Consider the following 16274-nt stretch of genomic DNA (forward strand, 5'->3'; position numbering starts at 1 on the left):
GATCTGCTTCCGAAGATTGGAGTTCTAACAAGGATCGCTTGTTATTTGAACAACCGTTTCGGGAAGCGCCTCCAATCCGATCAGGGTATGTTCGATGAGGTTCTGGGACGCATGCAGCAGATGCTACAAGTCCCGAATTCATTGGGTCAAGAAGCTGAAGTAAATGGATGGAACAGAGTGAGGCGGCCATGGTCAACCATTACCTCTGACTCGATTTCTGACTTCCCGATACTGACAGAGAAGGATCTCAAGATCCTATTCACTGGAACCTACCAGCTCTCCCAATCTGTGTCTTATCTGGCTGAACTGCTGAACGAGGACAACACGATCAACCTGAAGTTTCACCGGGACCAAACCAACATCCTCAAAGTAGAGGTCCGGTCGAGACATGTTGGGAGCAAGAGCTACAGGTGTTACATCGATTACGAGCCCGAAACGCTAGGTTATGCGGGAATCAAGCGACATTACTGCGAGTGCGCTAATGGCGCTCGGACAGTCGGTTGCTGCTCCCATGTAGCGTCCGTCGTGTACTATCTATCCTATGCGCGATATCTCTCCCGAATCGTCAGACCTGCGGAGATTCTTGAGTCGCTGTTCCGGGATGGAGCTACCGTTCCTGTTATCAACGAAGATAGTGACGAAGACTGATTTGGGATCTATGTCATGCTCCTAAGTATCATCGTAATCAAAAATAAAAATCCCCGCCGGTCAATTCGATTGAAGTGTAGTACCAAGGAGGGCGCGCAGCGTCTGCTCGATGCGCGGTAAGGTTCAAATGTGTCCCGCGAGATCCTGGGTCAGCGTCAGACCAGGGAATAGCGATTGGGAGCGGCAATGGGCGTTTACCGAAAAACCATAGAAATCAGTGGTAGGGAATGAAGTGTTCGCGAATGAACCTATTTGGACTATTCCGATTTTGATGAAACTTGGTGTGCGTGTACATGGGCTTACGGGGTTTATTTGTGACATAGTGTCATCCATGTTCACGAAGGTCTTCGGTGTCTGGGAGCTTGAAGAAAATTAAAATTCGGAAAAAAATGATGATGAAAAGTACTGAGGAAAATGGGACCGGGCTAGGATTGTGGCATTTTTCGCCAGCTTTCCAACGAGACCAAGCACGACCCTCTAGCTCTTACCGTTTCCAAGAAAATCGCATTTTAAGATTTTTGAACTTTGACCTTTTTCTCGAAACTGGCCGCGTCGATTTCTGGGAGACTCGTGAAAAAGTCTTCTACTAACCGAGAGCTATCACCCTATCTAGTCAGTTTTCCAAAACAGATCGTAGCCGGGATCGCCACGTTATTCGGCTGTACCCTTTTGAAATAGACTACTCCAATCCTGCATATTATTGTTGAGAGAGCTTCTAAATCCCACCGTGCTCATTCGCCCCGCGGAAGAGCGGGGAGAGAGCGGGTTCGGATTGGTTTCCAGGCCACCGGATATAATCGCGACCGAGATTACTTAACATTCGCATCGGGATAGACTCAGGCTGGGTCTCGGCCTCCATTGCAGAAAAGAAAAACCTTTAATAGATCGTTCATCGAGCCCGGACAGGGATGCATACTGAAACCGGAAGGGAGCAGACTGGACGATTGCCTCCGACGAGTTCAGTCGTGAGCGTGCCTTTCGCGATTTTTTTCCTGGATTCCAGACCGATCTAGGGTCAGAGGAGCTCGAAACGCGGGCATAGCACAGCGCTCCACCAACGTGATCCTGCTCCAAGGTCGCTTCGGAAACACCGTTCCACCGAATGGCCACATGCGAGATGCAATGAAAGCTATAAAGTTGCGCGGTTCCATCCACCTTACACTTTCTTCCTCTCACGGATCTCCGGCAGCTGATCAAGCCAGCCTTCTACTGTCACTTCCGTTTGTCCCAGTCAAAACATCTGACGCTGTCGGAGCGACTTTACGCGGAAAAATATCGGTGCGAAACCGCAGATAAGCAAGATCGACCTCGCATTTTGAGGATTCCGTCCGATATCTTACCCACAACGCTATCCATTTGATGCCATTCGATAGTTTCAGCAGGAAACACTTCAGATGAAACGTTCTCCAATCAGCCGATTTCGCGGTCAGAAACACTTGAACTAAATAAAACTATGAGCAGTACTGACCAACTTGCTACCATCTGAAGTTTCGAGGTGGTGTTTGGGATATGAAGAGAGAGGCGAGGGTTTCGGGGGAACGAGAGGAAGTTTTAGGAGGGAGGGCACTCCGTGTCCGCCTCGAGGGAGCGTGACTCCGGACAGCGATGTCAGCAATATACGTTCATCGATGAGACGGCTATTATGAGACGAGCTCATTACTCTTCATACACATTATGATTATGATACTGTGTAGAGTTGGCCGTGGATCTTTATTGATTTGCGTGTCCCCATATCTCAGCCGGAGCACAGCAGTTCGGCTATTCGACTGACGAGTATTCTCAGTATTTACGTCTACGTTGTACATTATTGACTCCGGAACCCGCGCAGGCAGTAGACTGTGAATGTCCCGGAAAGCCTGATGACAGATCTTCGGGCAGGCCCTCGCTTGATGTTTTGAGGCCGAGCCCTGAAGCCAAACACTCAGCTCTGGTTCTTCCTCCAAGACTAATTTCCATGGACGTATTCGTATAAATCCATGGGAATAGGAGTCGGAATGAAATGGCTTGTCGATTTGGATCCATGAACGCGAGTCCAGTTTTCAGGTGGTGTCCATGTCCGTTATCCTTGGTATTCGGGCTGAGCTATCTGCCATCGTCGCGGAGAATTTTCTCACAGCCCTGTCACACAATTCGATTCGTTTCTGGAGACTTTTCCAAGAAATTCGAAGATACTCCGCGGTGAAGCCGTGACTCATGAACCACGGCGATGACGACGTATCACAAGCTCTCAGGAAAACCCTGCTATTGGCGAAACCTTCGTGGGGATGTCTAGCGATGCCCATTTTCTCGGCGACGAGACCCGTCCAGAAAACATCTTCGAGATAGAAGTATCGAGACCGCAGATATCCTTCGTACAGAAGTGCCGGACAGTCCCCGCTCATCAGGTAGCTGACTCCGGTCACGAAATCCGGGAAAACCGTCCCGTTGTATAAAAACGGTGGCACGTACCATTTCGAGCTCGGGTCTCTGATTGGGAGCCACCCATGTGCGAGCTTTCCCCAAATCGTTTTCGACTCTTTCAGAAATGCTGTGTCATCGAGGAACTTCTTCGCGTTGAGAAGCACGTCGTCGTCCACTTTCAGCACGTGACGTACTGAAGGGCAAAACACTGCGGCATACCGAATCATGGCGAGAGACTTTAGCGCCAAGTTGTAGTAGGTATCCTTGAAGTTTTCCTGGACGACGTCGCCGTAGGCCCGAATCTCCTCCGCGAGGACCGGGCCATGCGAGCTGCCCAACAGGAAAACGATCTCCGCACCGGAGTCTCTCAAGGCGCGGCCCCATGTGTCCCGGATCGCGAGCCGGTTCTCCACATTTATCGGTTTGCTGAACACGCACACAAGGAGTTTCGTCGCCGCGTCACAGCGTTTCGGGAGGAAGATGTACTGCGCTCCCGGTAACGCGGCGCTTGCCGCCTGCGGTAATGTGAGAAGATAGGATTTGTAAACGAGTCCCAGAGCACAGGCTAGACTGAGAACGCCGAGGATGGTCCGCGCTGTACGGAGTCTGCCCATAGTCTGCCGAGGGCAAACTAGCCGCTCGGGCCACCAGGCCCGCCCGAGATACGCTCCGGTGCCAGCAACGCTGTCCGACTTGTCAATGAAGCGCCCCGGCTCGTCCCCTATGGAATCCAAAACAACCTTTCGAATGATGTCGAAAGCATTTCGCGTTTCCGTCTGGTTGAATCAGAAATCATCTCGATGATATTCACTAGCGACATTTCTATTACTAACATTGAGCCGAGCTTGCGTGCGGCTGCCGACCAGCAACGCTTCAATTTGCCTCTTCATAAGGGCAGTCGAGTTTACTTAGCGGAGCACCCGTGAGCCGGCGCTGGATCCGATTGAAATTCAAGCGGTGTAGTTCCGCTAATGCTCATGCTGCGAAGCTGACTGAATGGCTGAGGTGACCGTTGGCTTGCGCATCCGTTTTCTTCTGGAGATCGTTTGATTCTTCATCGGATAGCTTAGCACGCTTAGGGCTTTGTAGGCGACATGAGCATCGAGTCTGACTTCCCTTCCCCACCGAGATCTCGGGGTTGATACTGCGGCATTTTGATGCCATCGGAGCGCCTCTGGAAGAAACACTCATGAGGGGCTTCGGTTTCTAGAGAGAGAAGAGATTCTCAACTCCGGAAGATAGATCCCTCAAATCCCCGCTTGGGAAAGTTCTGGAACAAGGAACTCCTGCGAGTGACGCACTGATGGTAGATGGACATTTACCTCTGCATTTATTCCCCACGATAGAATCGGTTTATGAGAGACTGACCGGAGTGATTCGATGGAAAACGAGTTTTTCGCTAACGATTCGTGAAACTCACGTCAATGTCTGCGACAACGTCGCATCGCATCCGAGAGGAAATCGTGGTCGAGGCCATCTTCGCTCATCTGATGAGTTAGACTCTCACTAGCGGGTACGACTTCACTCCAATCTCTCTTCCCTCGATAGTCGGAGGATTTTTACTCCGATTTCTCCCTCCGAGCGATTTTCTAACCTGGCTCGTCGTTCTTTTGAGAAAAAACTTCGAGCACGAACAACAATAATCTGCCGAATCAAACTTAATGTCTCGGTCGGTGGGGATTGCAACCATTGATTATTATCATCCCGCTGGTCGTCATCCCTCCTCGACTCGACTAGGAGGGCTCATTCCCAGAGGTCTATCCGTGACCTTCATGAGTGTTTTTACCTCAATTTAGAATCATGCCCGGACTCATCGAACAATCTGCCCCCTTGATGACGAGCTCCGGTGGCCATTCCTTACCCTCGACCCAACGGACCCAGTGACAAGAATCCCATAGGGGAATAAATCCGAATCAAATAATTCCGAAGCGTGGCGTGATCAATGACGAGAATCGAGCTGAACGATAACGTTTCGAAATTTATTTAGAGATCATAAGACACGAAACCGGTTCGGCGCTCGGGGAGCCTTCGCCTACGGTCGTCTGTGAAATAAGCTTCGGTACTCTAAGCTACGAGCAGGTGACCTAATCGGTGCCTCATCAGATCGGGTTGGATCTAAGAGTGGGACGCTAACTGCTGCTGGGGAATCCTCTCTGGATCTCTGGCTGGTTTTCCGAAATTCCATCGCTTGTCGAGTCTCCTCACTCTCGCCGGGGGCCCGTTCGTCACCTAGGGGAACTACATCCGTTCTCCGGGCCCACCGCATCCAGCGCACAACCTCTGAGATCCAACACTCCGTCCGAATCTGGGGGGAAAGCGTTCGTTCCGGTGAAAGTTCTTCGCATCGTGAGCGATATTTCAGTACTTATTTCAACACAAGAAATTTCACAACTAGAACGACAGCTCTCGCAGAGCTCCCCGAGCACCCTACCAGTCCAGGAGTTCTGGGTGGGAGCTCTCGTGAAACTTAGAGGGATCGAGACCATTTCTCAGCTCTCCGGAACGTCTTTTTCCTCTGAACAATCTCGAAATCGTCTCCCGATACTCACCTGGGGCGAGCCTTTGCGGAATATTCACGGTCCATGTTCTCGAGGAACTCCAAAGCGTCATCAATGTCGATTTTATGAGCCTCCACGACCGACACGGTGGCGAGTACCACGAAGAGGGCGACGAGAAGCATGAAGCACGTTTTTCCGGAGGCCATCTGCGAACAGAAGTAGATCCTTATGAAGAAGATCCTCATACGCACGGTCGCTTCGCGACAGGACTCGTCGAGCCCGACGTCCGATAAGCCGACAGCTCACCTCGAAGCGACGATACAGCAGCAACTGGCGAAGCGCAGAAGATTTCGAACTCTTATACGAAGAAGGTCGTGACGATTTGTCCGTCAAGGGCTTCCTTGTGTTCTTTTATACGGTCACGTCTCAAGCAAAGACACTGACGCACCCTGCGCATGTCCCGCAGCTCTGTACCGCCCACTTCGGAAAGCCTACCGTCGATCTCACCGGAAGTTTGCACTCCCGAGCGATCCGCACTTGCCTTGAAGCTTCTCACGACTCTGAAGATTCCTCCACAATAACCCGCGATCCTAGCCCCTCCTCCCGGCATCCTCATCGGTAGGATTGAGCTATCGTCGATAGCTAATCGATAATGGAGGAAGTCCAACACGAGGAAAAAATCACTTTGCCGCCCGAATTATTCGTATTCCTTTGTCGATTCTCTCGAGCTTCTCTATATTCGGTCCGCCGGGTCCAGCTCCATCCGGATCCTGTTTCCCCGGGGTCTGAAGTCGATTCAGAAGCGACATTCAAAACTTCCGCCGGGTGGAAGTTTCCACTGTAGAAGCGTGCCTGAATGCCTGAGGGAGCTTTTCAGAGCGACATATGGACGTACGTCGACGAGCTGAGCAATTCGATCAAATTAGGCAGAGGCGGAGCTTGCTGACTAAGAAGACATAAATGTTTATGACATTTTTATTGGCATAAGTTCAAGTACCGTGCCTACGAACATTAGATTAGAGTCTACGGCCGCACGTTCGCTCCCGACTCCCCGTAGGACCCCGAGGCCATCGACTGCCGACAAAGTGCCTGCGAGGTGCGAGCGAACCAACTTTCCAAATGGGGACAGTCTACAGCCAAACGCTCCCTTCTCAATTGCAGTTTCCACGACGTCGCTCGTTGCAATCGCTCTAATGCGCCAATCTCGCATTCCCGCGACTCTAACGAGTGATATCGACGCCATCCACAGATATTCGCTCTCGATCGGATCGATGCCAGGAAAAGCGGATCGAAATACATTTTTCGAACAGTCTAGCTGGAAAACCATCTCCTCTTCGGACGATCAGAGCGAGAAGAGCACCGCGGGCTTCTCAGCGAAGAAATAACATCCACGGACTTGTCTCGACTCAGCTTCGATGGGCAGTCTCTCCCGCCCTTGTGGGGCTTCATCCTCCGCATCCATACCGATTATAGGCTTTTAATTGACGGAAAAATCTCGATTCGAGGGAGCCTTACGCTAGATTTTCGCAGGTCTATTTCGCAGCCCACTCCTAGGCGTGTGACGGTCCTGTGCCCCGAATACGCACCGTCGAAGGTATCACGGACCGGAATGCGTGAGCCCCGCGATCGAGAAAGGATGACCAACACACTGGGGCGAGTCGCTCATCTGACAACAAGAGTTATGAGACGAGCAACAACACACATGAGTCGGAACGCGATATGAATGGTCCCTTGGTACGATTTGTGCCGGGCGCGTGAGTTCGGAATCAGGGGCCGGGAGGGCTCCGGGTCCCATGGGCTTCAATGAATCATCGGGATGAAACGATGCGTCACGGACGGAGACACCTTCGTCAGCGTGACGGAATCGAATATGATCAGAATAAACGATGACAACACTTGCTGGCGACGTACGCTGCTATCAGTCTCAACGCCCGGGACCTCTGCCCGAATTTCTTCCTCCGCTTGCAAGCTCTCGCTCCTTTTCGATCAGATGAGCCGTCGGACGCTCGGAGCCCAATCGCCCAGGAGGACAGAATTTGATTTTACCGGCACGGCGAGGAATTCAACTGCCGCGCGACCTGGGATCTTGGTGGAGACCTCTCATCCTCCGAGCGCCGGGCTGGTCGGTCTTTCTGCCGAATAATTCAATTTGTGAGGTAGAGACACCACGGCGGAGGTAAGTGCCCTCTCTGAGTCGACTGTGTCGGGAGTAATGGAGCCGGTGACAGCATGTGCGAGCGCCAAACAGAGCGTGGTAAATATTCCGTGATTGACCAATTTCTCGCCGTAAAATGGATAGCGTTCGAGACGTGCCCTCGGGCATTCCATTTATTATTAGCGGCGAGGAGCGCCCCACTTGTTCGAGCGACAAAAGTTCTCGATCCCAGAAGGGAACAAGCTCAGGATTCACTCCTCGTCGAGGCGTCGAAAATACGTGACCGCTCGCGGTTGTTAAGTCGGGGCTCTGGACCTGTCCCTCGCATGGGAAGATGGCGGGATAACACCTCGATGGGAAAGCTGATTGTGAGCTTGTTGAAGTCAGGAACGCGTACTTGATGAATTAGCAGCATTAGGTAACTCGGACTGCGACTGATTATCCAAGGTCAATCCGCTCCTATCCGAAATAATTTTCTAAGAGTGGACGCCTGTGGTCATTCCCCGCGCGTAGAGAAAGTGTTTCTCGGTCAGAGTTCTGCATATGAAAATCCGCGCGGGCATATCTGTTAATATTTGAGGGATGGTATTGTAATAACAATCTGGCTTGCGAGATGCAGTCGCCTAGTTTCCGGGAGATGCGGGAATCCTCCCATCTCCAGCAGGGAGGTAGCCTCAAAGTAGAAATGACATCGATCCGAACTCCGTCTCGCCCCAGGGGCATCCCTTAATCTGGTCCGATGTATTCTACTCCATTGACACTATGGGGGATCCCGAGTAGCTCCATTCAGGAGAATCGGAAGTTGACGCTTCTGGTCGGGGGCTTGAACATTTCCAGTCTCCTCCGATGGCAGCATTGAGAGATTTCTCCGAGATCATCAACCACGATCGAGGAGAATCGACACACGCTGAAAGAGTGAAGCCCGAACGAAGCGGATGGGTGAAAATTTCGATGTCTAGCTTGATTCTCGATGTTTCATTCCGATTCCGAGGATCGAACTCGGGGAAGAATGATTCGGATCCTGCATAGGCGTCACTTCCAAGAGTTCAAGCTCTTCGGGATGACGAAGCCAGCGAGTTTCGAGTCCACATAATTGTATAGGACATAGGCGTCTCTCCTAGGCAAACGGATCATCCCTCTATTTCGATGAGGGGATTCAGCGATGGCAAGGATCGTCGAGAAATCATGAGGTAATGACACTCATGAAATGATACAGTTTATTCGATATTCTTTAATACACAATCCAGACAAGAAGTCGCGGCTCTCTGCTAGTACCTATAGCATAACATGCCTAGGGTGGAGCGGGAAGAAACTCTCAAATCCTCCCCTACGGTGAAACGAGAGCATTTACGCTCGCTAGAATGATGTGCACAATGAACAGGAGCAACCCCGAGCCCGTTGTCTCAACGAAGGTTGTGGAGGGCTGTCAATCGTCCATTCGGGTCTTTCGAGCTCTTATTCGCCTGTGCCTCCTTGGTCTTGTCGAAAGGAAATACGGTCCAGGATCTGAATGAGAAGGGAATGTTTTGCTCGAATCGCTGATACGGGTCCGCTGTCCCATACTCGGAGACTTCGTTGATCAACAAAGAGCAGGAACTCACCGTAAGGTTTCATCGGCGGAGGCCGACATGACCGTCGTTCCGTCCGGAGAAAGTGCCACATTTAGAATCCTCGACGAGTGGCCACGCAGCTCTCCAACCTGCAGCAGGAGGAAATTATGATGAGACGTTTCTCGCATCCCGCGGATAGAGTTCGCTATTCCTCGCAGCGAACCAGCGACCATACGGAGAATTTCGATATTTATACGCCGATTACCTTGCGCATGCCGGCGTATTTCCAGATATTCAATTCGTAGTTCGAGTATCCGTGAGCAGACACCAATTCCTTGTACTGTTCGCTCCATAGAAGGCCACAAACTTGAGATTTGGTGTCCGTACACGACAGCATCGATCCGGATGAGACATTCCATATGCGGATGCATCGGTCAGCGGTTCCACCCCCAGTCGCAACCACACCTGTGGGAATGAAAGAATCGATCGGTCAATTAACTTCGCTCCGACAAACGGCCGAGTTCCTCCACCGAGTCCCAATATAGGCGGGAGACTGTTTGGAAGCCTCAGAAGGCAGCGAACCTTTCTGGAATGGACACCACGAGATCGCTTTGATTCCGGCCATGTGATCGTTGAACGAGTGAACTGGTCGAACCCGGCCCGATATCTGCTGCGGCCAGAAGTGGAGCTGATTGTCGTTTCCTCCCGATGCGAGGTACCTGAAAGGGACACGGCCTGATTCAAATCTGGACGTCTGGACCGTCGATCAATAACAATATCCACCAAAAAATGAAATTCTGTTCTGGCTCATGGCCCACATGAGTGACTCCTCGAGGTCAGGCTTACTTTCCATCGGGACTCCATTCCAATCCGCAGATTTCCTCCATATGTGCGTTCACTGTGCCCTGCTGGTGCTCGGGCACCCGAACGTCACTGTGCATTATGACTCCACTGCGAGCTCCGGAAGAGCACACGTGATTGTTCCAGGAGATTGATCCTACTCTGTTGGTGTGCCCTGGATCCGAGATGGAATTTCGCTAAGTCTATGGCCTTCCTCGAGAGAATTGCGGCTCCGAATACAAGCCAAAATCGTACCGTTCAGCGTCCGCAGGAGTCGTTTGCCTTCGATGTCCCAAAGCTCGACAGCATTTGTCGAAAGTCCAACTGCGATGTAGAATCCATCTTGACAGAAGCGCACCGCTGATATACAGTCCTGGAAATAGCATTTGGCTCAGCGATGCCTTGGATGCCTATCTGGGAATACAGGCTCGATGTACCGGAGAGAGGATATATTTGCCTGTTGATTCGGGAGCTCGATGAGGTGCTCGATGGTACCCGTCTGGGCGTTCCACAAGAAAAGGTTCCCTCCGAGCGCGACGGCAACTACGTTCCGGACACCCCAGTCCAACAAATTCAAATAGAAATCGTCCACGATACCTAGAAATATGAATCAGCGGCTTATCGTTGACGTCTCCGGAATCCTGTTTCCTATTGGAGTTTCGCGGAAGGGTTACCGCCTCCGACGAGAAAGCTGCGAATGCAGAGAGGAACGCGAGTCGGCCCCGAACGATGCAGCTCAAATTCACTCTGAGATTTGATAACATACCTGGGGCGTCGAGGATCTTGTCCGGCCGACTGGGAATGTAACGATTACTCTTCGTCACAGACTGCCCCTTGCTGGAGGAGTACAAGATCCGATTCGGGCCACTGGCCGTTGCGGCAGACGGCGCTTTGTCTCTGGAGAGGATCGAGGGTTACGTTTCGGAAAACATCTCCTGGCCCGAGACCGTTAAGCTCATTATATTCGGAGGCACCTTGAGCTCACCTGTACGCAAGGATCCGATAATTTGAGAGATCCAGGTTCAGCTGCTGCTGCACAGCTTTCGTGTAGTCGCTGGCCTCTGCAGAGGCGTTCTCATTTTCTTTCGTTGATATGGCGTAGTTGGCCTTCTCGAAATCCATAGCACGTCGATTGGGGATCATTCTAGAGCAAAAGTTTCCATCAATGATCGTTGATCGAGGACTAGACTCGGAACTTGACCCGGGAAACAGTCAGCGCGAACGGAAGTTGTGGCGCCGAATCATTGTCAGACTTATTGTTGGACTCCGGACTGACCGGGGGCGGAATAATTACCTGTCACCAGACTCGTTCTTCATGGGAGTTTTCTTCTTGTTGGTGAGGGAACTTTGGTTGAGCGTTACTTGGGGCGCTTGGAGCATGCTCGTCGAGACCATCGACGTGCTTGCGTTCGATATCGTGCTGGTTTCCAGGGCTTTGCGTTTCCATCTGCGGGGAGTCTAGTCAGTATGCAGTACTCAGCACCGCGAACTTTCCAAATTGATGGAATCACGAATTCGCGAGATTCTCTCGAAATCTGAGGCGGAAGGCCAGCTGACCGTTCTCCCGAGTCCATGGGTGCTATGGATTGATCTACCGTGTCCCCAGGATTATTCTCGTTCGAGTTCTTGTCGGGTCAATAGGGATCGGGACCCATCGAGAAGCCCGACAGGACATTTAAACAGACCTTTCGAATTTCGAGACTCACCTCGGAACTGGCCCCTGTAATTTATCGTCCATCTTTGTCGCTTGGCAAATGTCTCTCTCAAGATTAAAATGTGACATCTTCGAAACTCAATCGGTTAGGAACTCAATTCTGAAGTCAATTGATCATAGAATCAGGAACGGGCGGCCACTCTACACCGTTCGATGGCTTTGAGATTTGAACCGCGCTTCGTTCTGCCCGCCAAAACAGCGGATCCAACGGAATTCCTGATTCATTCGTGGTACGACTCCCGGTTCAGGCGGCGCGCAAGAGCGGTCTCTCGGCCGGGAGCTGGACTCCTGTATTTCGACGAGCCAATATTCTCCCAGATGCAACAGAATGCTGAGGGAAGGGACGCTTCGAGCTGTAACCCAAAGGACGGTCACGGGTGCGAGTTGGAGGAGATCGGTGATGGACACGATGATTTATGCTTGACCGATAGCAGGGGGGCTCGCGCACAGCCGATCGGATCGCCGTAAGAAAATGCTGCAACTTCGTTTAATGGAGACAGGTCCAGTCTCGATTATAGGTTTTTGCACGGCAACTCGACTCCAAAACTTCTTTGTTCGTCACAATCTCTTTTCATCTTTGAACACTTCAATGACAACAAGATCGGTGATGACTGTAGCGACTGCAGGATATTCCCATCGGAATCCAGTCCAACGAAGCCGTGCCGAGGAATCCCTCCGCGATTTATGTATTTTCCTGTCCTCACCGTGGAATGATACCGTGCATCAGACCGCGGCGCGAGCGCCGTCTGACGGCGTTCGGAAACTCATTGAGGAACTTCCGACTGTCGAGGAACAGGAGCGGCGTACCGTCGATTGGGGTGCTGATTGCGAGGAGTATCCTCGATTCTGAAGCATACTAAAACCGCGCACAAGCTGAAATCGCGCTCAGTGAATATCGCGCAGAAGCGAGAGTCTTGAATGAACTAAAGTAGCGCGAGGATGAGAATCGCGCACTGAAATCGCGCGGGTCTACTTCAGCCGAGCAAGACTTGACGAGCAAAGCATTGAGACCATTGATAGAGGTTCTGTGAGAAGCTTCGCGCGATTCCATTGCGCGAATCTAGTTTTTGCGCGATTTTTGTTCCGCGCGATTTCAGTTCTCGCTCGACAAGAGTACGCGATTCTCGGTCTTGCGCGATTTCAGTGCCGCGTGATTTCTGAATTTGCACGATATTTGTTTTCGCGCGATTTTTCGTCATTGCGCGATTTCAGTATAGACCCCCTCGATTCACCTCAAAGTTATGCCGAGCCTAAGCCAACACTCCTATTTCGATCTATCTTGATCTTGACCTTGTTTATCGCGTCTTTAGCTGTTGCGTATAGGGAGCTGTCGGTTCCGTGAGCGATTCGAGTCATGAAACTTGACTCCACATACGCTCCGAGCTCTCGGCGAGCTTCTCCTTTGGGCTGGACGGACTTTCGGCTGCGAGCGAAGGATCCCGCAAAGGATGGAGTTCACTCGAAAATACTGTTCCTTGATATCGGGATAGAGGTTTCCCGTATTCTATACGAGATCCGAATTTCCCGCCACTTAACATCTCTATTCGTAGTCATGTCCATCATGCTTTGCTGAATCACCCAAGGGAACACTCCGGAATTCGGCGTAATTATCTGCTCCCGGTAAGGGTGAGTTCGGCGCGAGAGGCATCTCCTCGAACCACGATCATCTTTCCGTGAGCTCCGATTTTCTCCGTTCCCCTTCGTCGGCTTCCCTCGCGTCACACGGGTCCTGCACCGAGCGCTCCTGCTTCGGGAATGACATCTTTGAGAGACGTTTAGAGCGTTTACGGGAAACCGGAGGGAAAACGGGAAGAGAGAAGGCGAAGAGGAACAGTAACGGAGGAGGGGGTAGGTTGACGAAGGGAAAGATATGCGAAATGCGAGGAACGGGAAAATGAAATCTTCCGAGAACTAAAGTTTAAGGGGGAAAATAGAAGCGAAGACGAAAAGAAAAGGCACGGGAGAAAACGAGGGTGAAGAGGGCGATGATAGATACGGGAAAAGATCAGAGATTCAGGGAGAGAAAGGGAAACAGATGGAGACTCATATTTGGGGACTATGGGATACCAGGGTGAGGGACGAGGAACGGCAAAAGGAGAGCATCGGGGGAAAAATAGATATCTCGGACATGAGAGATGAAGAAACTGAGATTAGGGATCCTGGAATAAGATGAAAGAACAGTAGGGAAACTCAGAGGACCGGTTGAGCGGGAAGAAGCATGAGACCACGAAATGGCTCAGAAAAAAATGGAAAACGGAGGAGAGAGGAGGGTCAGAGAAAAGATAGAAGGAAATGAGAGGGGGTCTCAGGCAGTCGGATCGAGGAGAACTGGGGGGAGATCCCAAATGCGAAGGATGACGAGGTCCGGGAGCAGAAGAGGAACGGGAGGAAGAGGGGCAACGAAGGAATGTCGAGGTACGGGAGAGACAAGATGAGCGAGGAGGGGGAAGAAACGGAAAATGACCAGAGATTTCGGAGAGGGGTAAGAATAGGAAAACAAGCACGGAGGGGTAATTGGGGAATGTGAGAGATCAGGGGATGCGAGGGGGAAGGAGGAGACGAGAGAATCGGGGGCGGGGGAGGGGCGAAGGAAGGAAAGTAATCGAGAGTAGAGGTCGAAGGGGAGAGTGAAGGGGAAGTGGGAGGAGCATAGAAGCGGGGAAATGGAGAGCTGACGGATAAGGAGAGATCGTGATTTGGTTGAAAGACGGGTGAATATCCGAGGTTCTGGGGAGGAGGGAAGGAGCTCGAAGACTTCTTGGAACACTTCTGAGAATTAGAGAGGAGGATACTCAATTGGAGCCGAATAATGCGAGTTGTGAATGGCCAGTTCACTTTTCTGCTGAGCATCGCTGTCGCGACGTGGGATATATGTATGTAGATACAATGTAAGCCACAGCTCAGCGCGGTCGGGTTCGCCAGTCCCTCGATGTCCGAGAATTCCGAATCCAACATCAGACGGGAAAAATCCCGCAAGCATAACCTAGTTCCTCCTGGAGCTGTAGCGACTTGGTGAGGCGGTGCTTCCCGGAGGACGACCCAATATGCCGACTATCTGGTCACGGGCATCACCAGAGTGGAGCCGCTTGATGAGCTCTTGTTCTCGGGAGAAGCTCCGAGGAATGGTTCTTCAGTTCCCGAGGGATATTTTCCTTGCCTAGGAGTTGTGCTGGTTCGGGACGCTTATACTGGTTACGCGTCATACCTCGCTCCGGCACTCGTGGTCAAAGAGACCAGGGCCTCCCGCGATGCAATTGAGGGCAACGAGGGCGAATAGGAGCTTCGATCACATTATCAACCGGGGAAGACCCCCGAGATTCCGCAGATTGCATGTTTGTTCCGGGTATAAGGCTCGACCATCGGTAGTTTCCTGTAGACTTCCTGGAGCGCTCCGGGGACTTGCCAGCTTGTATCGTAGAGCGGAATTATTCACGAAGAATCTCGTCGAAAAGACGACTATTCTAAGTCCTTGAAAAGTCGGCTTCCAGGGATGGACGGCGGAAGAAAAATATTCACAAACTCCCGCTACTCTCGGGGAGAATGTTCCCTCTGAATATATTGGATGGCATCAGGAAAGACAAGAAAATCACCGTCTGTACACCAAGCGATGTACCTTGTCCGCGGCGAATTCTCTCTGACAGGATACGGCGCTGGAAATGCTCTCGGACCCCAAGGGAGGGGCTCCCGGGAGCACTGGAAAATCAAATCTAATTGCACCTCTCCGGCTCGTTGACACAGTCTCCCACTCATTTTTGGTCATCGAATCAATTGATTTTGAAGATTCGATATTCTCCACCCCACGTATTCTCCGTCGTCACGGAGCTCTCCGAAACGACTTTTGAAGTCAGGAACGAATTGCTATCAATAAGAATGAGGAGCTCCCAGCCTGAGGTGTGAAAGAGGATTAGCCGCATTCGTTGAAACCGCTCCTCCAGTCGTGCTCAGAAGGCGCTTCTGCGATGCGACGTGTGGCTCGATACTTCTGCAACGCTCGATTGTCGAAGGACCTCAAAGAAAGTTTCAGAAGGTCGAGATCATTTGGAGGACGTTCGCTGAAGTATTCCGGTACGGTTTCATCCGTCCATACATCATTTGTGAGGCCGCGCTCGGCTTTCGGGATCTCCGCACTCGTTGTACGTCGTACACCCTACCGAGTTCATGGATCGACGATCCTCGAACGCCTCTCCGGATTAGAGGAATTATTTCTATCGAATTCAAACGAGCCTCTCAAATTCCTCGCGGCAGCGAGATACCCTCCCACCGGGTATCTCGGGTTTTTGGAAATTCGCCCAAGCAGAGCCATCGATCACGATGGTGGCAGCACCGGCGTGCTCCTGGAGTTCGAGGCCGAAGAACGTGAGTGATTTGGATTGAGCAGACTCGGCGCGCTGCGAGCTCCCAGGGAGTGTCCTCGCCCTGTGAATTGAATACAAGTCGTTCTCCGTCATCTTGGGGATGCGATTCATCGA

General features: G+C 51.6%; 3 protein-coding genes and 1 long non-coding RNA gene across 4 annotated transcripts in view; all 4 read right to left on the bottom strand.

The window, feature by feature from the left end:
* The window catches only part of LOC100903665 (beta-1,4-glucuronyltransferase 1), a 5621-nt gene extending 3473 nt beyond the window's left edge, over positions 1-2148 (bottom strand). Inside the window, exon 1 of the mRNA XM_029112254.1 lies at positions 1989-2148. The gene's annotated coding sequence lies outside the window, so the exon portion shown is untranslated. The remainder of the gene's footprint in view (positions 1-1988) is intronic.
* A 364-nt stretch (positions 2149-2512) lies between these two features.
* Positions 2513-3662, bottom strand: LOC100903804 (beta-1,3-galactosyltransferase 1-like). Its single transcript, XM_003746168.2, has one exon. The coding sequence runs from the start codon at positions 3660-3662 to the stop codon at positions 2688-2690; it is 975 nt and encodes a 324-aa protein (XP_003746216.1). The 3' UTR covers positions 2513-2687.
* Positions 3663-5008: 1346 nt separating this feature from the next.
* On the bottom strand, positions 5009-5930 carry LOC100903950 (uncharacterized). The gene is made up of 3 exons (XR_001951212.1): positions 5853-5930; positions 5598-5752; positions 5009-5353 (listed from the first exon to the last, which is right to left on the bottom strand). It is a non-coding gene; the product is annotated as an uncharacterized LOC100903950 (long non-coding RNA).
* A 2943-nt stretch (positions 5931-8873) lies between these two features.
* On the bottom strand, positions 8874-11981 carry LOC100900461 (cell division cycle 20 protein fzy). Its single transcript, XM_003746063.1, has 11 exons — positions 11798-11981; positions 11386-11538; positions 11077-11235; positions 10858-10988; positions 10549-10688; positions 10347-10464; positions 10098-10266; positions 9834-9970; positions 9517-9716; positions 9303-9400; positions 8874-9207 (listed from the first exon to the last, which is right to left on the bottom strand). Exons 1-11 carry the CDS (start codon positions 11872-11874, stop codon positions 9105-9107), a joined length of 1485 nt encoding a protein of 494 aa, XP_003746111.1. The 5' UTR covers positions 11875-11981; the 3' UTR covers positions 8874-9104.
* Between the last annotated feature and the right edge of the window lie 4293 nt (positions 11982-16274).

Source organism: Galendromus occidentalis, unplaced genomic scaffold, assembly GCF_000255335.2.
Source record: "Galendromus occidentalis unplaced genomic scaffold, Mocc_1.1 scf7180000077488, whole genome shotgun sequence".
Classification (NCBI taxonomy): Eukaryota; Metazoa; Arthropoda; class Arachnida; order Mesostigmata; family Phytoseiidae; genus Galendromus; species Galendromus occidentalis.